Genomic DNA, 18,319 nt, shown 5'->3' on the forward strand with positions numbered 1-18,319 from the left:
GGTAGGCAACTTTCCCCAGTACAAGTGCTGCTTGCTTTTCAGTTTACAGGCAGACTACCTCCCCAGCTTCTTCTATCCAGTTCTATTATGTGTGTAAACAAAGTAACTTCACTGAACTCATGTTTATGTAGTGGAGTTATTTTCAGTTTATTAATTCAGCACTTAATTGCAGTAGTTCAGTCATCAATTATGTAAGAAGCTCAACACCTGGAGCCACTATGAAGAGCTTGCACCATGTGTAACATGGTGCCAATATGTATCTGACAATGTCAATTTCGACGTCTCCTCTATCAAGGGCTGGAACTGGAATACCTTCCGACATCTAAAGAGGTCCAGGGGCTTAAAGTGACTCCCTCTGCCACAGAAATAGGTCACCTAAGGTCTTACGGAACTTCAGGTATTTCAGCATAAGTCAAGCAATGCATTACAGCAAATTACTGTTCAAAGTCTGAACTAGAGCAGTCCCTTTTCATCAGACGTATGTACACCCACCTTGCAAGTTATACTGCGGATGTGTACTAAGTTGGTCCACACTCACAAAGGAAGAGTCTCAGATACAATGAAACAATCTGGATGAAAACTGGTTGGTATGTAGAGGGGTCAGGTGTGACCTGCACTTTCTTCCAACCAATGGATACAGTTTTTTTTTTTTTTTTGTTAAAATGGGGGGACTAACTCAGCCGCAAATTGGGTATAGAGTCTGACAGGCCTTCCATCAGGCCCTCGACCTTTGTTGATCAGTTTTACCGATTTCAGCTATTTCTAAATGCCATTGACACTAATATCTGTTTCATTAATCTTTGCCAGGGTACTAGGATCAAGTTGGGGCATTACTTCTCGGTTTTCCTTTGTAAAGGAACATTTTTTAAAAGGTTAAGTATTTCTGCATTTTTTTCTTTGCTATCCTCGATTTCTGTTCCTGCCTCGTCCATGAATGTCGTCTGGACAACAACTTTGATGACCAGTATTTCTTTTGGTTTTGTGAAAGATCTCGAGACAACACCCTGCTTCAGCAGTCACTGAACGCTTCATGCATTTGTCCCGTGATACGCGAACGCGTTTTGTACAGTTTATGTCTGTTTACATTCATTTACTTCGTTTTGCGCCTGTACAGGGCATGTCATTAAAGAATCGTCATTAAAAGTTATTGCGCGAGCATTCTTTCGAACACCCGCCATCAACGTCTGCGAAGAAAACGCGTACATGTTTCTCTGGATATGGAGTCTCTCTACTTTTAAAAGTCTCTGAGCAACCTTCTCCGTCGTCCCCGGGTGAGTGTTTGTTGCCTGATAGGTGGCGTCGGGTTCGCAGTGCAACGGAAGGCGCGCAGCAGGTCGCACGCATCCAGGCATACGCTGCGTGGTGTTGTCAACGGTAGAAGCAATGGCTTGCCTAGCAATCAGTTGTATCCTGCTCATGCTCTATGTACTCTTCGATGTCGGTTATTTCATACGTATTGCCTTCGTCATAGCCTTAGGGAGGCTATTTCAGCGGAAAGTGAAGGTGCTGGAGTCCACATCCACCTACGGTAAGTCAAGAACACTGATATTTGAGACACGACGTTTCAGTAACTATATGCATTTCCAGCGTTTCTGTGTTTCCTAGTTCGTGTAGACGGAATAGGCTTAAAGTTTAATCCAAGAAGAAAACTGGGTTCCATGAAACATCTGTTCCATACCAGTTCTTGAAATTTATAAATATTACTGGAAAGGCGTTCAATGTTACTTGTGATGACTTTAATTTATTTTCTCCGTTTTTCCACTTCATAAAACTTAGTCAAAACTTCTGATACATCTATTTTTAATTATCAGCTATTGATCTATGCATTTTCCGTATTTTGTCGTCACAGAACTTTTCATGTGGTTTTGCGTTCAGTACTACAAAAGCTTGTTGTTCTTCTAGCATGCTAATTAGGTCAGAAAAAATAGACGCTGTCTATTGCAGATTATTAGTCTTTTGGGGGTGCAATAAATACGAAGACGACGTATTTTATAAAAGTTTACGTTTGAGAATGAAACTAAAACAAATCACGAGTAGGGGAGCGAGACTGACTGGAAGGATACGGTGTAAACTGTTCTGAAAGGGCTGGCTCTAGATTAAATGAGTTCATTACCAGCTTCGCATCTTTTTATTTTATCTCTAAATGACGCACAACAGCTCACTGCGGAAAACAAATATTCACGGAATTCTCTGTAGTTGAGACTTTTTATGAAAATGAACCGTGAACACTGAATAGCCTATGAAAGGATATGTGCTGCCAGCACTTAAACAGATTCGAACAACAATACAACCAGAGTAGAAGAGGTGAAACAAAATGGTTAGACAAAGTTTAGTTACGGTAAAAAATATTCATATTTTAGTAAATACAAATCCTCATCTGGATTTCGAAAGAAATCCTTTTTCTGTTTCTTCATTTTCTATCTCACACTCCACAAAACGAAAAAAAGTAGTGTCCAATGACTGTATTATCAACGAGTCACTGCTGGACTCGGCCAGCTCTTACAGATACCTGGGACTAACAGTTTGTAGGGAAACGGAATGATCACAGACTAAGGTTAATCGGGAGAATGGGCTGCCACAGGGCAGTGTATTGGCACCCACCCTCTTCAATATATACACTAATGACCAGCCGTTACCAGAAGGAACACAAAGCTTCATATATGCAGATGACCGAGCAATCACAGCTTTGAGAGGGTGGAGCGGAAGCTAACTGACGCTCTGAAAGAATTAATTGCCTATTACAGGGACAATCAATTGAAACCAAATCCTTTTAAGACCTGCTTTCCACCTCCGAAACAGACAGGCTAGTAGAACCTTGCAGATAGATTGGGAAGGAACCTCTTTAGAACACTGCAAGACTCCAAAATACCTCGGAGTCACTCTGGACCGTGCTCTTACATATAAGGAACACTGCTTAAAAACAAAGCAAAAAGTGGCTGCCAGGAACAGTGTGGTTAGGAAGCTGACTGGAACAACATGGGGAGCACAGCCAGACACAGTGCGCACATCCGCATTAGCCCTCTGCTACTCTGCAGCTGAGTACGCTTGCCCAGTATGGTGCAGATCTACACATACAAAGAGAGTTGATGTTGCTCTGAACGAGACATGTCGTATCTCTACGGGTTGTCTAAGGGCCACACCTGTGGAAAAACTGTACTGCTTATCCGGCATAGCCCCCCCGGACATCCGAAGAGATACAGTAGCACGGAGTGAAATGAAGAAGGGATTAACATCCGAAGCCCACCCACTACATGGCCACCAACCGGCACAGCAAAGACTTGTGTCTAGAAAGAGCTTCCTTCACAGTACAGAACCACTCGCTGACACTCCACATCAACACCAGGAGAAGAGATGGCAGGTCAGATGCCAGCATCTGGAGGAGTGGCTGATCCCACAAGAAGTTCTTCCCCCAGGCCACACAGAGAAATGGTCCACATGGAAATCACTCAACCGCCTGCGTTCTTCTGTCACAAGATCTAAGAGTAATCTGGAGAGGTGGGGCTTTCAGGTGGACTCTCTCCAGTGTGACTGTGGAGCTGCCGTGCAGACATCAACACATCTACCACAATGCACATTACCTCCAACTGTGTGCACCATGGAGGACCTCGTAAACGCTACACAAAGTGCACTGGACGTTGCAAATTTTTGGGCATCCACTGTATAGATTAAAATTATCTTATGTTTGACAACACAATCTGTGTCTAATCATTTATTTCATTCTTGTCTAGTTTAATTTATAAACCATAATGTATGTATGTATGTAGTAATGTATCTAATATTGATTTTAGTTTGCTTCTGACACGATAAATAAATCGGGAAAATACTGGGGAAGTGCAATCAAGTCTACAAATCACTCTTGCGACCAGTTCTAGCATATTGCTCAATTGTGTGAGACCTGCACCAAATAGGACTAACTGAGTACATTGAATGTATACAGGGAAGGGCAGCACGAATGGTCACAGGTTTGTGTGATCTGTGGAAGAGAGTCACAGAGATACAGTCCGCACAGAATACCGTAGCCGGTAGATGGGCAGTCGGCAGGGCACACGTGGGAGAGCAGTAGTGGCGGAGGTTGTGAGCACGCGCTGCAGGGGAAATGCCGTTCTAACTGTAGCCTGGGCTCACATTTTTTTGTAAATATTAAATGGGGCCCCTCCAGGCCCACACTTGCTGGTGACCATTAAAAAAGATCTGCTGTCACCCCTGCTTTGGTTAGTATTTAAAAATATTTCCACTGAAAATGCAACAAAGTAGCGATTTATTTTCGCCTGGCGTCCTAACTATTTGTAACTTTCAGAGAAGCATCACGAGTGGCGAATTTTTGTGTAAAACTTACGCATTTTTCTTGTTGCCATATTAAAATTTGCCTCTTTTTGCCAAAACACAGTGGATTTTACACACAATTACCTCACTAAATGTTATGCAAATGCAGTTGCGAGAAAATTCTGAAACAGTGGTTTATTAAGTGAGGAAAAGGAAGCTCAGTATATTATAAAAAAAACTCATTTTCATTACATAATGAACCTGTAATGCCTTCACGAATATTGTTCCAAAACCCATAGCATTTCTCGTTTGACCAGCTATCGATAGGCCCTAAAAATTACGTTCGTTCATCAAAAAAAGTCTGTAGTTAGTGGAATAATGCGGCATATTATGAAGGCTTTTTTGTGGTAAGATCTTATGGGACCAAACTGCTTAGTCATCGGTCCCTAAGCTTACACAATATTTAATTTAGCTTAAGCTAACTAACGCTATGCACTACACACACACACACATGCCCGAGGGAGGACTCGAACCTCTGAAGGGGGGAGCCGCGCGTACCGTGACAAGGCGGCGTAGACCACGCGGCGTGAAGTTTTCATAATAATACCGGCTGATCAAAAAGTCAGTATAAATTTGAAAACTTAATAAAGCATGGAATAATGTAGATAGAGAGGTAAAAATTGACACACATGCTTGGAATGACGTGGGGTTTTATTAGAACAAAAAAACCAGACGTTTTCAATTGTTGAGAGATCTGGAGAATGTGCTGTCCAGGGCAGCAGTCGAACATTTTCTGTATCCAGAAAGGCCCATACAGGACCTCCAACATGCGGTCGTGCATTATCCTGCTGAAATGTAGGGTTTCGCAGGGATCGAATGAAGGGTAGAGCCATGGGGTCGTAACACATGTGAAATGTAACGTCCACTGTTCAAAGTGCCGTCAATGCGAACAAGAGGTGACTGAGACGTGTAACCAATGGCACCCCATACCATCACACCGGATCATACGCCAGTATGGCGATGATGAATAAACGCTTCCAATGTGCGTTCACCGCGATGTCACCAAACATGAATGCGACCATTATGATGCTGTAAACAGAACCTGGATTCATCCGAAAAAATGAAGTTTTGCCATTCGTACACCCAGGTTCATCGTTTAGTACACCATCGCAGGCACTCCTGTCTGTGATGCAGCGTCAAGGGTAACCGCAGCCATGGTCTCCGAGCTGATAGCTCATGCTGCTACAAACGACGTCGAACTGTTCGTGCAGATGGTTGTTGTCTTGCAAACGTCCCCATCTGTTGACTCAGGGATCGAAACGTGGCTGCACGATCCGTTACAGTCATGCGGCTAAGATGGTTGTCATCTCGACTGCTAGTGATACGAGACCGTTGGCATCCAGCACGGCATTCCGTATTACCCTCCTGAACCCACCGATTCCATATTCTGCTAACAGTCATTGGATCTCGACCGACACGAACAGCAGTGTCGCGATACGATAATCCGCAATCACGATAGGCTACAATCCGACCTTTATTAAAGTCGGAAACGTAATGGTACGCATTTCTCCTCCTCACACGAGGCATCACAACAACGTTTCACCAGGCAACGCCGGTCAACTGCTGTTTGTGTATGAGAAATCGGTTGGAAACTTTCCTCGTGTCAGCACGTTGTAGGTGTCGCCACCGGCGCCAACCTTGTGTGAATGCTCTGAAAAGCCAATCATTTGCATATCACAGCATCTTCTTTCTGTCGGTTAAATTTCGCGTCTGTAGCACGTAATCTTCGTGGTGTAGCAATTTTAATGGCCAGTAGTGTAGATATAAATACACGGAATCGATAATCTGTAGGTGCAGGTGAGACGCGAAGCTGTCAACGAAAAGGAGGCGGATTCGTGTTTCACACTGCAGCGACAGCTGTGTTGTTAAGAAGCAGGTAATTAACTGCATTGCTGAAGAACTGAAGTAGAAACAAATATTATCCTTCTTGCAAAAATTAGCCATTATCGGAACAAATGATTTAATCACCAACACAAAACGAAAATGAAGATCAGCTCGAGGGGGATCGAATACTAATCATCTTGAATACGAGTTCGTTGCCTTAACTACTGCGCAACCTAGGTTTGGAGTTATTGTATTCTAGGCGTTCACACAAACATAAGAGAAAAATGAAAAAAAATGATATAGCCTAGTTCATATTCATCTATACCACTTTCTCTCACCACAAGATTGCATGCCTGCTCGTATTGCCAGTATTGTATGCGTTATTCTCTTCGTGCCATGCTACAAAAAGCTATCTACAGGGGATGGACAAAAAATATGGAAACATCAAAAACACAGCACATTAACATGCCTCTAATGCGGTGTAAGTAAACTGTTGGCATGCGAAACAGCTCCCAATCGTCTCGGAATGATTGATTTCAAGGAAATCTTATACCATTCTTCCTGCAAGAGTGTATCCAGATGGAGGATATAGCAGTCACGTGTTCTTCGCTCTACAATAGAACACAAAGGCTCAACAATATTGAGATATGTGACTGTAGCGGCCAGGGAAGATGTGACAATTCATCCTTGTGCTCACAAAACCAATCCTTAACGACGCGAGCTGTGTTTACAGGGGCCCTGATGTCTTGGAACACAGCATCACAATTATGGAGCAAACATTGTATCATTGGATGGACGTGATCAGCCAAAATGATCGCATAATCCTTCGCGGTAACGCGACCTCACAGCGTCACCGTGGGGCCAATGGAATAACATGGTTGCCCAAATCATCAACAGATCCCGGCCGTGTTTGACTCTTGCGACGTAAACACGGTCTGAAATTAGAAATAGTGTGAAAGACATACTTTCAGCCGGCCGTTGTGGCCGAGCGGTTCTAGGCGCTTCAGTCTCGAACCGCGCGACCGCTACTGATGACCTCAGATATTAAGTCCCATAGTCATCAGAGCCATTTGAACATTCTTTCATTGCTGCAGAGTCTAGGTTTTATGGCTTCGGTACTACGTTTCCCTGTTGCGGGCATTTGGATTACTGGTGAGTGGTTTCGGAATTCCAGCTCGCCCTGTAATTTCCTGCTTGTGGTGCAACTCCCTCCGTGTTGTTTTGTTGCTGACAGGGTTCGCGAGTGCGACATTTAGTTCTGCTGTGATTTTTGGAGCTATCGTCCTCTCATGTTTCGTCACAATCGTCTTCAATAACCGCCTGTCACAATCACACAACACACACTTTAGTCCGCGTTGCGCCTTTAGCGGATGATATATTTTTTGCTTTCCTTGTACGTGGCTTCCAAACACTTCAGCATCTTGGTTATGGAAGCACACACCATACGACCACGGACCATTTGCCAACGTTAGAATTCACTGAGCTCCGACATAAAGCAATTACAACTACACAGAACGCTATTCTGACCACGACTGACACTTTTATTGAGGAAAACCTGCAGGTGTGCCTAGCATGTGCATTTATGTTCAAGCTTGCATGCATTTCTCGCTGTGTTTCCTTATTTTTGTACGACCCCTGTGTCTGCCCATCGCAGTCTGACTACTTCGAACCGCGTTCTCTTTGAATGTTTCATTTGATATCTCTTCTGTTCAGTAGCCTGGCACTGGAGTATGCATTCCCTCGCCTTGTTCAGTTGATCTATACATATCGCGAAATAAACCAAAGCACAGCTTTAAGTTCACTAACACGTAATCTGCTATCCGTATAAACTGTTTGCTAGCATGGTCTGTTTTTGAAACCGAGTGCCCGCTGAAATGAGCCTGTAGAATTTGAAGGAATGTTGCTACTGGAAGCTGAGTTTCCGCTGAAATGAATGTTTGCTACAGGCCACACACGTGCATTATCAATAGTCTAACGAACCACCATTTTTCCAGCATCTGCACCCTTGGAGTTAAGTTAACAACCTAATGTTCTGGCAATAAACAGAAGCTTTAAGGTTATCCGTATGACGTAGTAGTAAAGCAACTCACGTGCATGGACGTCAGTTGCCGGAATCCAGTCCTGATGCAGCACACTGAATCTCTCTGTTCATTCACCTCTAATAGCAGGTATCGAAATGATGACTGTCCGTTAGACTTCAAAATCTGACATTCAAATAATAGGTAAATATAGGCTTTTGCCTTGTGTGAAAGCTGTGTATTCTTTCAGTGCCATCAAAAAATGTAGCACCGCTGTCGTTCCACTCTACATCTACATCATACACCGCAAGCCATCTCGTGGCGTGTGGCGGATGGTATTTCTTTTACTGATACCCCGTGCCCTGTTCCACTTACGAATACTACGTGGGAGGAATGATTGTCGATAGGCTTCTGTAATTGGCTCAAATTTCTCGAATTTTCTCATCGTGGTCATTAAGCGAGATCTACGAGGGAAGAAGTTATATGTTGTCAGACTCTTCCAGGAAAGTGATCTCTCATGCTCAACGCCTCTCTTGCAACGTCTGCCAATGGAGTCTGTTGAACGCCTTGGTAACGCTCTCGCGACGGTTAAACGATCCCGTGATCAAACGTGCGGCTCTTCGTTGGATATTCTCTCTCTCCTCTAACAGTCCTACCTAGTAAGGGTCCCAGATTGGTGAACAGTACTCAAGAGTCGGTCAAACAGGCACCTTATAAGGGACTTTCTTCGTGGATGAGTTGGATTTCCTTAAGATTCTTCCTATGAATCCCGCTCTGGCACCTGCTTTTTCCGGCCTGGTTGGCCGAGCGGATCTAGGCGCTACAGTCTGGAACTGCGCGATCGCTACGGTTGCAGGTTCGAATCCTGCCTCGGGCATGGATGTGTGTGATGTCCTTAGGCTAGTTAGGTTTAAGAAGTTCTAAGTTCTGGGGGACTGATGACCTCAGAAGTTAAGTCCCATAGTGCTCAGAGCCATTTGAACAATTTATGAACCACCTGCTTTTGCTGCTATAATGTTTTATTAAGTCATTTGACGTAAAGTCGCTCTGGATAGTTAATCGTAGATATTTTACGGCAGATACTGTTTCCAACAGTTTCTCATCAATAGTGCAATTGTACAGTAGTAACTATGCACAATATTTTACGTTTGCTAACGTTCAGGGTCAACTGACCGAGCCTGCACCACTGAACAGTCCTCTGCAGATCATTCTGTAAACTGATACTACCTTCTGGCGTTGCTACTGTGTAACAGATAACCACATCATATGCGAACACAGCATCCTGCGCTTTCTACTAGATCATTTGCATAAACTGTAAACGGTGTACGTCCTATCACACTTCGTTGGAGCACTCCGCAAATTACCTTTACATCTGTCGTTTTTGTTCCCTTAAGAACAACAATTCTATCTGGAAGGTAGTTTTGAATTAGTCGCAAATCTGATACGATACTCGATAAGTTCGTATCTTTTCCACTAAACGACACTGCAGGACGGTGTCAAATGCCTTCCTGAAGTCAAGGAGCACGGCATCTACTTGAGCGCTATAGTCTGCAGCGCTATGGATCTTATGGAGGAACAGAGCGAACGCCGTTTCTCGAGGTCTCTGCATGCGGAATCCATGTTGATTTTTACAGAGGAGATTTTCGTTCTCCAAAAACGTCATAATTCTTGAGCATAAAACATGTTCTGTAATTCTGCAACAGATTGACGTCAACGTTATATAACTGAGTACATCTGTCTTGTGGCCATTCTTTGGAACGGAAATGGCCTGCGCTTTTTTTCCAGTCGCTAGGTACCTCCGTCGCTCCAGCGATCTACAACTGCTGCTAGAAATGGAGCAAGTTCTTTCGCGTAATATTTGTAGAATCTTATAGGTTTCTCATCTGGCCCTGATGCCTTTACAGTGCTAAGCGATTGTAGTTGCTTTTTTGTTCCATGATCGATCATCTCGATATCTGCCATTGAGACTTTCGTACGATGATTGAAAGGAGGAACTGTGTTACGATCTGCCGCGGTGAAACAGATTCGGAAGATCGAATTCAGTATTTCGGCCTTCTTCCTGTCATCTTCCGTTTCCTGCCAGTATGGTCTCTGAGTGAATGAAAAGATAATTTCGAACCGCTCATTGATTTTCCTTAAGACCAAAACCTCTTCGGGTTTTTATTCAGATTGGTTGACAAAGTTTTGCTTTCAAAGCCACTGAATGCTTCTCTCATTGCTCGCCTTATGCACATGTTCGCTTCGTTCAGCGTTTTGTTTGTCAGTTAGGTTTGACTTATCTCGAATCTGAGATGAAGCTCTCTTTGTTTACATCGCAGTTGTCGAACACTGCTATTAAACCACGGCGGGTCTTTCCCACCCCTTAAGACCTTGCTAAGACATATTGAACGATGCTTTTGAATTTTTTCTATTCGTGCTCCACATCTTCGTCCTCTTCACTGAATATTGATGCTGATTCTCAGCTACTCAGCAATTTGTACCCTGTCAGTCCTGCTAAAAAAAAATCTTCTTTTTTTCCCTTAAAACTCCTTGTAAAAGCCATAGTCATAGTTGCTATCGCAGCCTTATGGTCACTGATACCTTCATCTACATTAACCAAATCGAGAAGTTCAGGTCTGTTTGTTTCTAGGAGGTTCAAGACATTGCCTACTAATCAAAGTAATTTTCAGATAAGACATTCAGAAGAATGGCATGCGAATCCCTGTCTCTACCACCAGTTTTGATAGCACGATTACCCCAAGTCGAACTCATCCCCAATTACACAAGCGTGACCAGGAAAATTACTAACGATATTCTGTAAGTTCTCTCCAACATATTACCCCAACCCATACCTGCCAAGTTGCAGTCATCCCCAATTACACAAGCGTGATCAGGAAAATTAGTAACGATATTCTGTAAGTTCTCTCCAGCATATTACCCCAACCCATACCTGGCAAGCTGAAGTCATCCCCAATTACACAAGCACGATCAGGAAAATTATTAACGATGCTCTGTAAGTTCTCTCAGAGGCGCTCTATCACTACAGCTCCTTGCCATTTTTAACCGACCTTTCATGGTCGACTTCACCCAGATTAATTCACATTCAGGATCAGTGATCACTTCGCTAGATATTATCGATTCTTTACTGAAATATATACGCCGCCACCATTGGCGATTAACCTATTCTTACGATAAATACTTCAATCCGAACTTAAGATTTCGTTGCTATTCACTTCCGATTTCAACCAACTTTATGTTCCTAATGCTATTTGGAGATTATAACCTTCAATAAGCGATACTAATTCTGGGATCTTTCATTGATTGCTCCTGCAGTTTACTAAAATCATATTAATCTTTTCTATACCCGATTTGCAAGGACGAACATTCTCTGAAAACATTGTGCCTGATGTAAAAAACCATTGTAACTTGTAATGTTGATGCATTAACTTGTTCTGAAAGCGGTGCTGATATTCAAGATAATAAAAGCGGGTTAAAAGCTGTGAGCTATCTCGGGAAGTATTCCTTGCATTACTGAGCAACTGTTTCTCCAGGTATCCAGTCTAGTTTATCAAATTGCCAACCAGGCTAACATTAATTATAGTCTTTTAATAGTCATCTTACGACAACCGGTGATATATATACACAGGGTGTTACAAAAAGGTACGGCCAAACTTTCAGTAAACATTCCTCACACACCCTCTACAAAAAGAGAATTTAAATAAAAAGAAATAAATCAGTTTATATTTGGACATTTATTTTAACATTGATCATTGTTCCGTTAAAATTTCAGCATATTAAACTTGATTCATAACTAAACTGGTGCCTTATTAAGGAGTGTGAAAATGTGAGTTTGTAATCTTACGGAACAAATCAAATATGGAGCCAAGATTGGGAGACTGCATAACAACACTGCATTCATAAAATAACACACGAAGAACGTTGAAACATATGCAAGAGGAAATTAACCACAAACAACCGATTCAATTTTCACCCAAAGAAGTTACGGTCTTAGTGTAATCCTGTCCATCATGAAATTAGCATACACTGGTATATTAAATTCATACTAATTTCTGTGAAATCTTCTCGAAAAGAATAGCTGAGGGCTACTTTGATGATTACACCACATGCTTCACGTGGTCAACTTGGTTTACACAAAGAGTGTAACTCCACAATAATTTTGATAATTAAAATAAATTACTTCGAAACGCAATTTACAAAAGAAAAACCTCGAACTGGTTACTGTCTTCATACTATCAACCTGATGGGTCAAACAATTATATAAGCACGTGGTACTGGTCTCACAAAGTACACCCCATGTGGGTTGAACATAAAGAAAAGTTGCTATATTGAAAAATATTGTCAGAACGAGACATTATAATCTCACGCACATTCGTATTTAAGATTGATGATCTTAGTTAGAGTTACGGATCATCAACATGTGGTTCCACTTTGCTCACAAAGTAGTGACAAAGCAACTACTGGAAGATATTCTGAACTTCACACTCGAATTACACTGTGTTGGAAATTAAGATAACATAAGATATTTTAGATCTAAACCCGAAACAAAGGTGATTAAATTTTCAGTTAGGCTGAACTTAAGGAATCCTTGTCCTACGGACTTAGCAGAGACGCGCTTAGCCGGAGATCTTACCACTTCAGATGCTCGCCGTGGACCGACTGGCGTGGGCCCCTACTGAGGGTGCCTCACAGATATAAGCAGAAGTGACAAGAGAGGCAGCTTCCTATACCAACATGACAAGGGATGGACAGGACCATACCAGGAATAGAAACTTCTTTGCTTGTAGAAAGCGTAGCTACCTGTTCCGACGTTGGTCCTACTTTTCTCTAGCAGACAGGCTTGTCTGCTACCATCAAGCATGCAACTAGAAATGCATTTGCTCATTCATCCAAGCTGATGTAAATTCGATTTTGGCATGCAATTCATACCTGATCCCAAGGGGCAGGGAGTTTCTCGAACCTAACAGCCCCTTGTGCATACCACATGTACGTCGCTATCTTAGAGGCTGCTTTCTGCGTGTAGTGCACACCTGACCTATTAAGGGGACTCCTACAGTTCTGCACCGATAGCGGAGGTCGAGAAATCTGCATCCAGTACCGTCGCAGAGTCGTCTGAGACTTCTCACACTGCGAACCCGAGGACTGTTATCGACCCTGGATATGATGCTACAAATAAACATCTTAGCCTGCACCACGCGAGCAATGTTAGTTGCGTTCACCGAATCAGGCATCCGCCAACAGAGACAGAGGATGACTTCAGAAGCCAAGTGGCAGGTGTCATTCGTGCCAACATGTGCCACGATTTTGCAGTTGGTTGCGCCTAGTGTGCTCTATAGCTGCCGGCAGGCCTCCACCGTGTCACAGACAGGCCCCCTGGCAAATTGTTAGTGAAATTAGTTTCTTGGATGTAATATCTTTTGATCGGTTTGATACTTTGTGCTGTATCTTCCTACCTTGCACTAATCCATCAATCACATCCCACATACTACACCACCTACAGTCCATTTCTGTTCCAAATTTGTTACTGATGGATTTCTTAGCAATACTCGGTTATCTTGTCCATTCTTTTGGAAACTGTTGTAGATAGATTTTATTTTTATTTTTAATATTTTTAAATTTGTGACCCACATCACTTAATGTCAGAGGTAGAGGTCAAATGTGCTTGCTACACTCTACTTTTAAATTAGTTTATTTTATCACTTTGAAAATAAAATTTCTTTTTGGATGAGGTAATTAAAACTTGAAAAACATTACAGCAAGAGATGTATCGATGACCAGTCTATCTTTAGGGATCGTTACATCATAAAACAGGTTACTTGAAAATGAATTCTGGATAGTTTATTGTTTTGATTGCGTTTAACCTCAAGTACACCTCATTCTTAAGATGTCACTGTGAACAGAACCAATCAATTTGCACAACATACTTGCTAAATGAGCTACAGCGGGAATTGCTTAGGTTACTCGACTTTTCTAAGAGAAGGTGTGTAGCTGTTCACCCGGGATTCCCGCAAATACTCGTCCGTCAAGTTCTTGAATCTGGATGTGGGTGGTCGCTCTGGCGACCTTGTGAGTTGACTTCCCTACGCACGGATAAAGTGACATTAGTCGTATCTCCTGAGTGTCTAATTTATAACTACTGGTAGAAGAACAGAAACAAATGAGAAAGAAGCAGAAAGCTCTGAACCACACAGTAGTATGAAGTCAAGTTACAAACCATTACACCATCCCTATGACAGAAGAAACACTGCTTCTCGAAAACAGGTTCTGCGCTGTAAACATAAATAAATACACACTTACACCCTGTAAACTACTGTGAAGCGCATTTCAAAGGATACTTTTCATTGTAATAGTTTTTAGGATTTCTGTCTGTTCCGTTTGCGTATGGAACGTGGGAAGAATGATTAAATGCCACCTACGAGAGCTATAGCCTACACGGGTTTTTTTTAGTATATTCCTAGACTCCCCGCTTAATACTATTTGTCGAAACTTTGTACAGGGTGTTTCAAAAATGACCGGTATATTTGAAACGGCAATAAAAACTAAACGAGCAGCGATAGAAATACACCGTTTGTTGCAATATGCTTGGGACAACAGTACATTTTCAGGCAGACAAACTTTCGAAATTACAGTAGTTACAATTTTCAACAACAGATGGCGCTGCGGTCTGGGAAACTCTATAGTACGATATTTTCCACATATCCACCATGCGTAGCAATAATATGGCGTAGTCTCTGAATGAAATTACCCGAAACCTTTGACAACGTGTCTGGCGGAATGGCTTCACATGCAGATGAGATGTACTGTTTCAGCTGTTCAATTGTTTCTTGATTCTGGCGGTACACCTGGTCTTTCAAGTGTCCCCACAGAAAGAAGTCACAGGGGTTCATGTCTGGCGAATAGGGAGGCCAATCCACGCCGCCTCCTGTATGTTTCGGATAGCCCAAAGCAATCACACGATCATCGAAATATTCATTCAGGAAATTAAAGACGTCGGCTGTGCGATGTGGCCGGGCACCATCTTACATAAACCACGAGGTGTTCGCAGTGTCGTCTAAGGCAGTTTGTACCGCCACAAATTCACGAAGAATGTCCAGATAGCGTGATGCAGTAATCGTTTCGGATCTGAAAAATGGGCCAATGATTCCTTTGGAAGAAATGGCGGCCCAGACCAGTACTTTTTGAGGATGCAGGGACGATGGGACTGCAACATGGGGCTTTTCGGTTCCCCATATGCGCCAGTTCTGTTTATTGACGAAGCCGTCCAGGTAAAAATAAGCTTCGTCAGTAAACCAAATGCTGCCCACATGCATATCGCCGTTATCAATCATGTGCACTATATCGTTAGCGAATGTCTCTCGTGCAGCAATGGTAGCGGCGCTGAGGGGTTGCCGTGTATGAATTTTGTATGGATAGAGGTGTAAACTCTGGCGCATGAGACGATACGTGGACGTTGGCGTCATTTGGACCGCAGCTGCAACACGGCGAACGGAAACCCGAGGCCGCTGTTGGATCACCTGCTGCACTAGCCACGCGTTGCCCTCTGTGGTTGCCGTACGCGGTCGCCCTACCTTTCCAGCACGTTCATCCGTCATGTTCCCAGTCCGTTGAAATTTTTCGAACAGATCCTTTATTGTATCGCTTTTCGGTCCTTTGGTTACATTAAACCTCCGTTGAAAACTTCGTCTTGTTGCAACAACACTGTGTTCTAGGTGGTGGAATTCCAACACCAGAAAAATCCTCTGTTCTAAGGAATAAACCATGTTGTCTACAGCACACTTGCACGTTGTGAACAGCACACGCTTACAGCAGAAAGACGACGTACAGAATGGCGCACCCACAGACTGCGTTGTCTTCTATATCTTTCACATCACTTGCAGCACCATCTGTTGTTGAAAATTGTAACTACTGTAATTTCGAAAGTTTGTCCGCCTGAAAATGTACTGTTGTCCCAAGCATATTGCAACAAACGGTGTATTTCTATCGCTGCTCGTTTAGTTTTTATTGCCGTTTCAAATATACCGGTCATTTTTGAAACACCCTGTAAGTAGACTCGCAAGAGATAATTGACGTCTGTCTTCTAGCGTGAGCTATATCAGGTTTCTCAGCATCTCCCCGACTTTCTTCCATTAGAGAAAAAATAAGCTACGACCATTCACGCTGTCCTTTTTTTATACGTTCAATATGCTCTGTCAGTCCTCTTTGTTACGAGTCCCACACACTTAAACAATATTCCAGGATGGACCACAGTAGCGTATAGTAAATATCCTTTGTAGACTTACTGCATTTTTCCAGTATCCTAAAAATGAACCAAAGCCTACCGTCTGCTTTACCTACGACAAAACCTATTTGATTATTCTTTTTCATACCCCCCCTCCCCTCCACACCAATTATTACATTCTTTCTTTTCATTTTGTTAAGTGTCCATTTTTCACTTCCAAACAGTTAAAGCGAGTTGCCAACATCTGTGTCACCTTGAAATCTCATCAAGATCTGACGATACTTGTGCAAATATTTCCGGATAGTATTTCGTTATAAATAGCTGCGCCATTTGAAAAATGTATGATGTTAGTACTAACACTGTCAGTCAGGTCATCAATACACAGCATGAGCAGTAAGAGTCCCAAAACAATTACCTGGGTCATCCATCAATGACTCTGCATCCTCCGTACCAAGAAATTTACTACTACAGCTACATCTATGTACATACTCTGGAAGCCACCTTATGGTACACGGCCAAGGGTACCTTGTACCACAAATAGTCATTTCCTTCCCTAATCTACCCGCAACAAGAGCGAGGGAGAAACGACTGCCTATATGTCTCCCTACGGGCCCTAAATTCTCTTATCTAATCTAGGTGGACCTTGCAATGGTGGCAGTGAAATCGTTCTGCATTCACCTTCAAATGCCGATTCTCTAAATTTTTCCAATATTGTTCGTGAAAGGAACGTCGTGTTCCCTCCAGGGATTCCCATTTAAGTTCACGAAGCATCTCCGTAATACTGCTGTGTTGACTGAACATGCCGGTGACAAATGCAACAGCAGCACGCGTCTGGATTGCTTCTACGTCTTCCTGTAATCCGAGCTAGTGGGGATCCCCAATGTTCGAGCAGTACTCATGAATGAGTCGCAACAGGCGTTCTGCACGTGGTCTCCTTTACAGATGAGCTACAGTTTCCCAAAATTCTCACAATAAACCGGAGTCTACCATTCGCCTTCCCTACTGCCACCCTTACGTGCTCCTTCCATTTCATATCACTTTGCAACTTAACGCCTAGCTACTTAATCGACGTGTCAGGCAGCACACTACTAATGCTGTATTCAAACATTAAGGCATTCTATTTGTTATTCATTTGCGTTAACTTACATTTTCCTACATTTAGAGCAAGCTGACAATCGTCACACCAAATAGAAATTTCGTCTATCTTATATTCTACTACCAACACTCGACGACGAAATCTCCCCTGTCCATTAAATCATTTATGTATGAGGGCGTGCTTGAAAAGCGATGCCTCAGAATTTTTTATACGAAAACTCTTAAAGCCTTTCAAATAAGACAAATCCTATTAACATTCTACATCTTTATTCTTCAAGTCTACATACGTGCAGCCCTCAGAGAGCACCAAATCGATGCGTGTAACATGGCAGTGTGTATTGTAACTATGTCGATTGGTGAGAATCAGCGGGCGAGTTTCAAATTCGAAGTGAGTGTCCACACATGGAGCACTCACTCCTTCAGCATGACAATGCGGCACACGAACGCTGCGACATCTACAACAGTCCAACACCATCGGCTCACTGTCATCGATCAGCCCCTCCTTGCGGTCCCGAGCCGCGCGGGATTAGCCGAGCGGTCAGGGGCGCTGCAGTCATGGACTGTGCGGCTGGTCCCGGCGGAGGTTAGAGTCCTCCCTCGGGCATGGGTGTGTGTGTTTGTCCTTAGGATAATTTAGGTCAAGTAGTGTGTAAGCTTGTGTAAGCTTAGGGACTGATGACCTTAGCAGTTAAGTCCCATAAGACTTCACACAAATTTGAACATTACGGTCCCACTTGGTCGCATCACATTTTCAGATGTTACCAAATCTTAAAGAACATCCTTCGAGGACTTCACTTTGGTAGTGATGAAGCGGTGAAAGCAGCGGTGAGGTTGCGGCTCCGCC

At 43.0% G+C, this 18,319-nt stretch overlaps 1 protein-coding gene across 1 annotated transcript in view; it reads left to right on the top strand.

The window, feature by feature from the left end:
- The first annotated feature begins 1,279 nt into the window (after positions 1–1,279).
- Positions 1,280–18,319, top strand: part of LOC124606829 (protein THEM6) — a 105,238-nt gene continuing 88,198 nt past the window's right edge. The window contains exon 1 of the mRNA XM_047138903.1: positions 1,280–1,528. Within this exon, the coding sequence (XP_046994859.1) occupies positions 1,384–1,528 (145 nt within the window). The 5' untranslated portion in view covers positions 1,280–1,383. The remainder of the gene's footprint in view (positions 1,529–18,319) is intronic.

Source organism: Schistocerca americana, chromosome 3 (genome assembly GCF_021461395.2).
Source record: "Schistocerca americana isolate TAMUIC-IGC-003095 chromosome 3, iqSchAmer2.1, whole genome shotgun sequence".
NCBI lineage: Eukaryota > Metazoa > Arthropoda > Insecta > Orthoptera > Acrididae > Schistocerca > Schistocerca americana.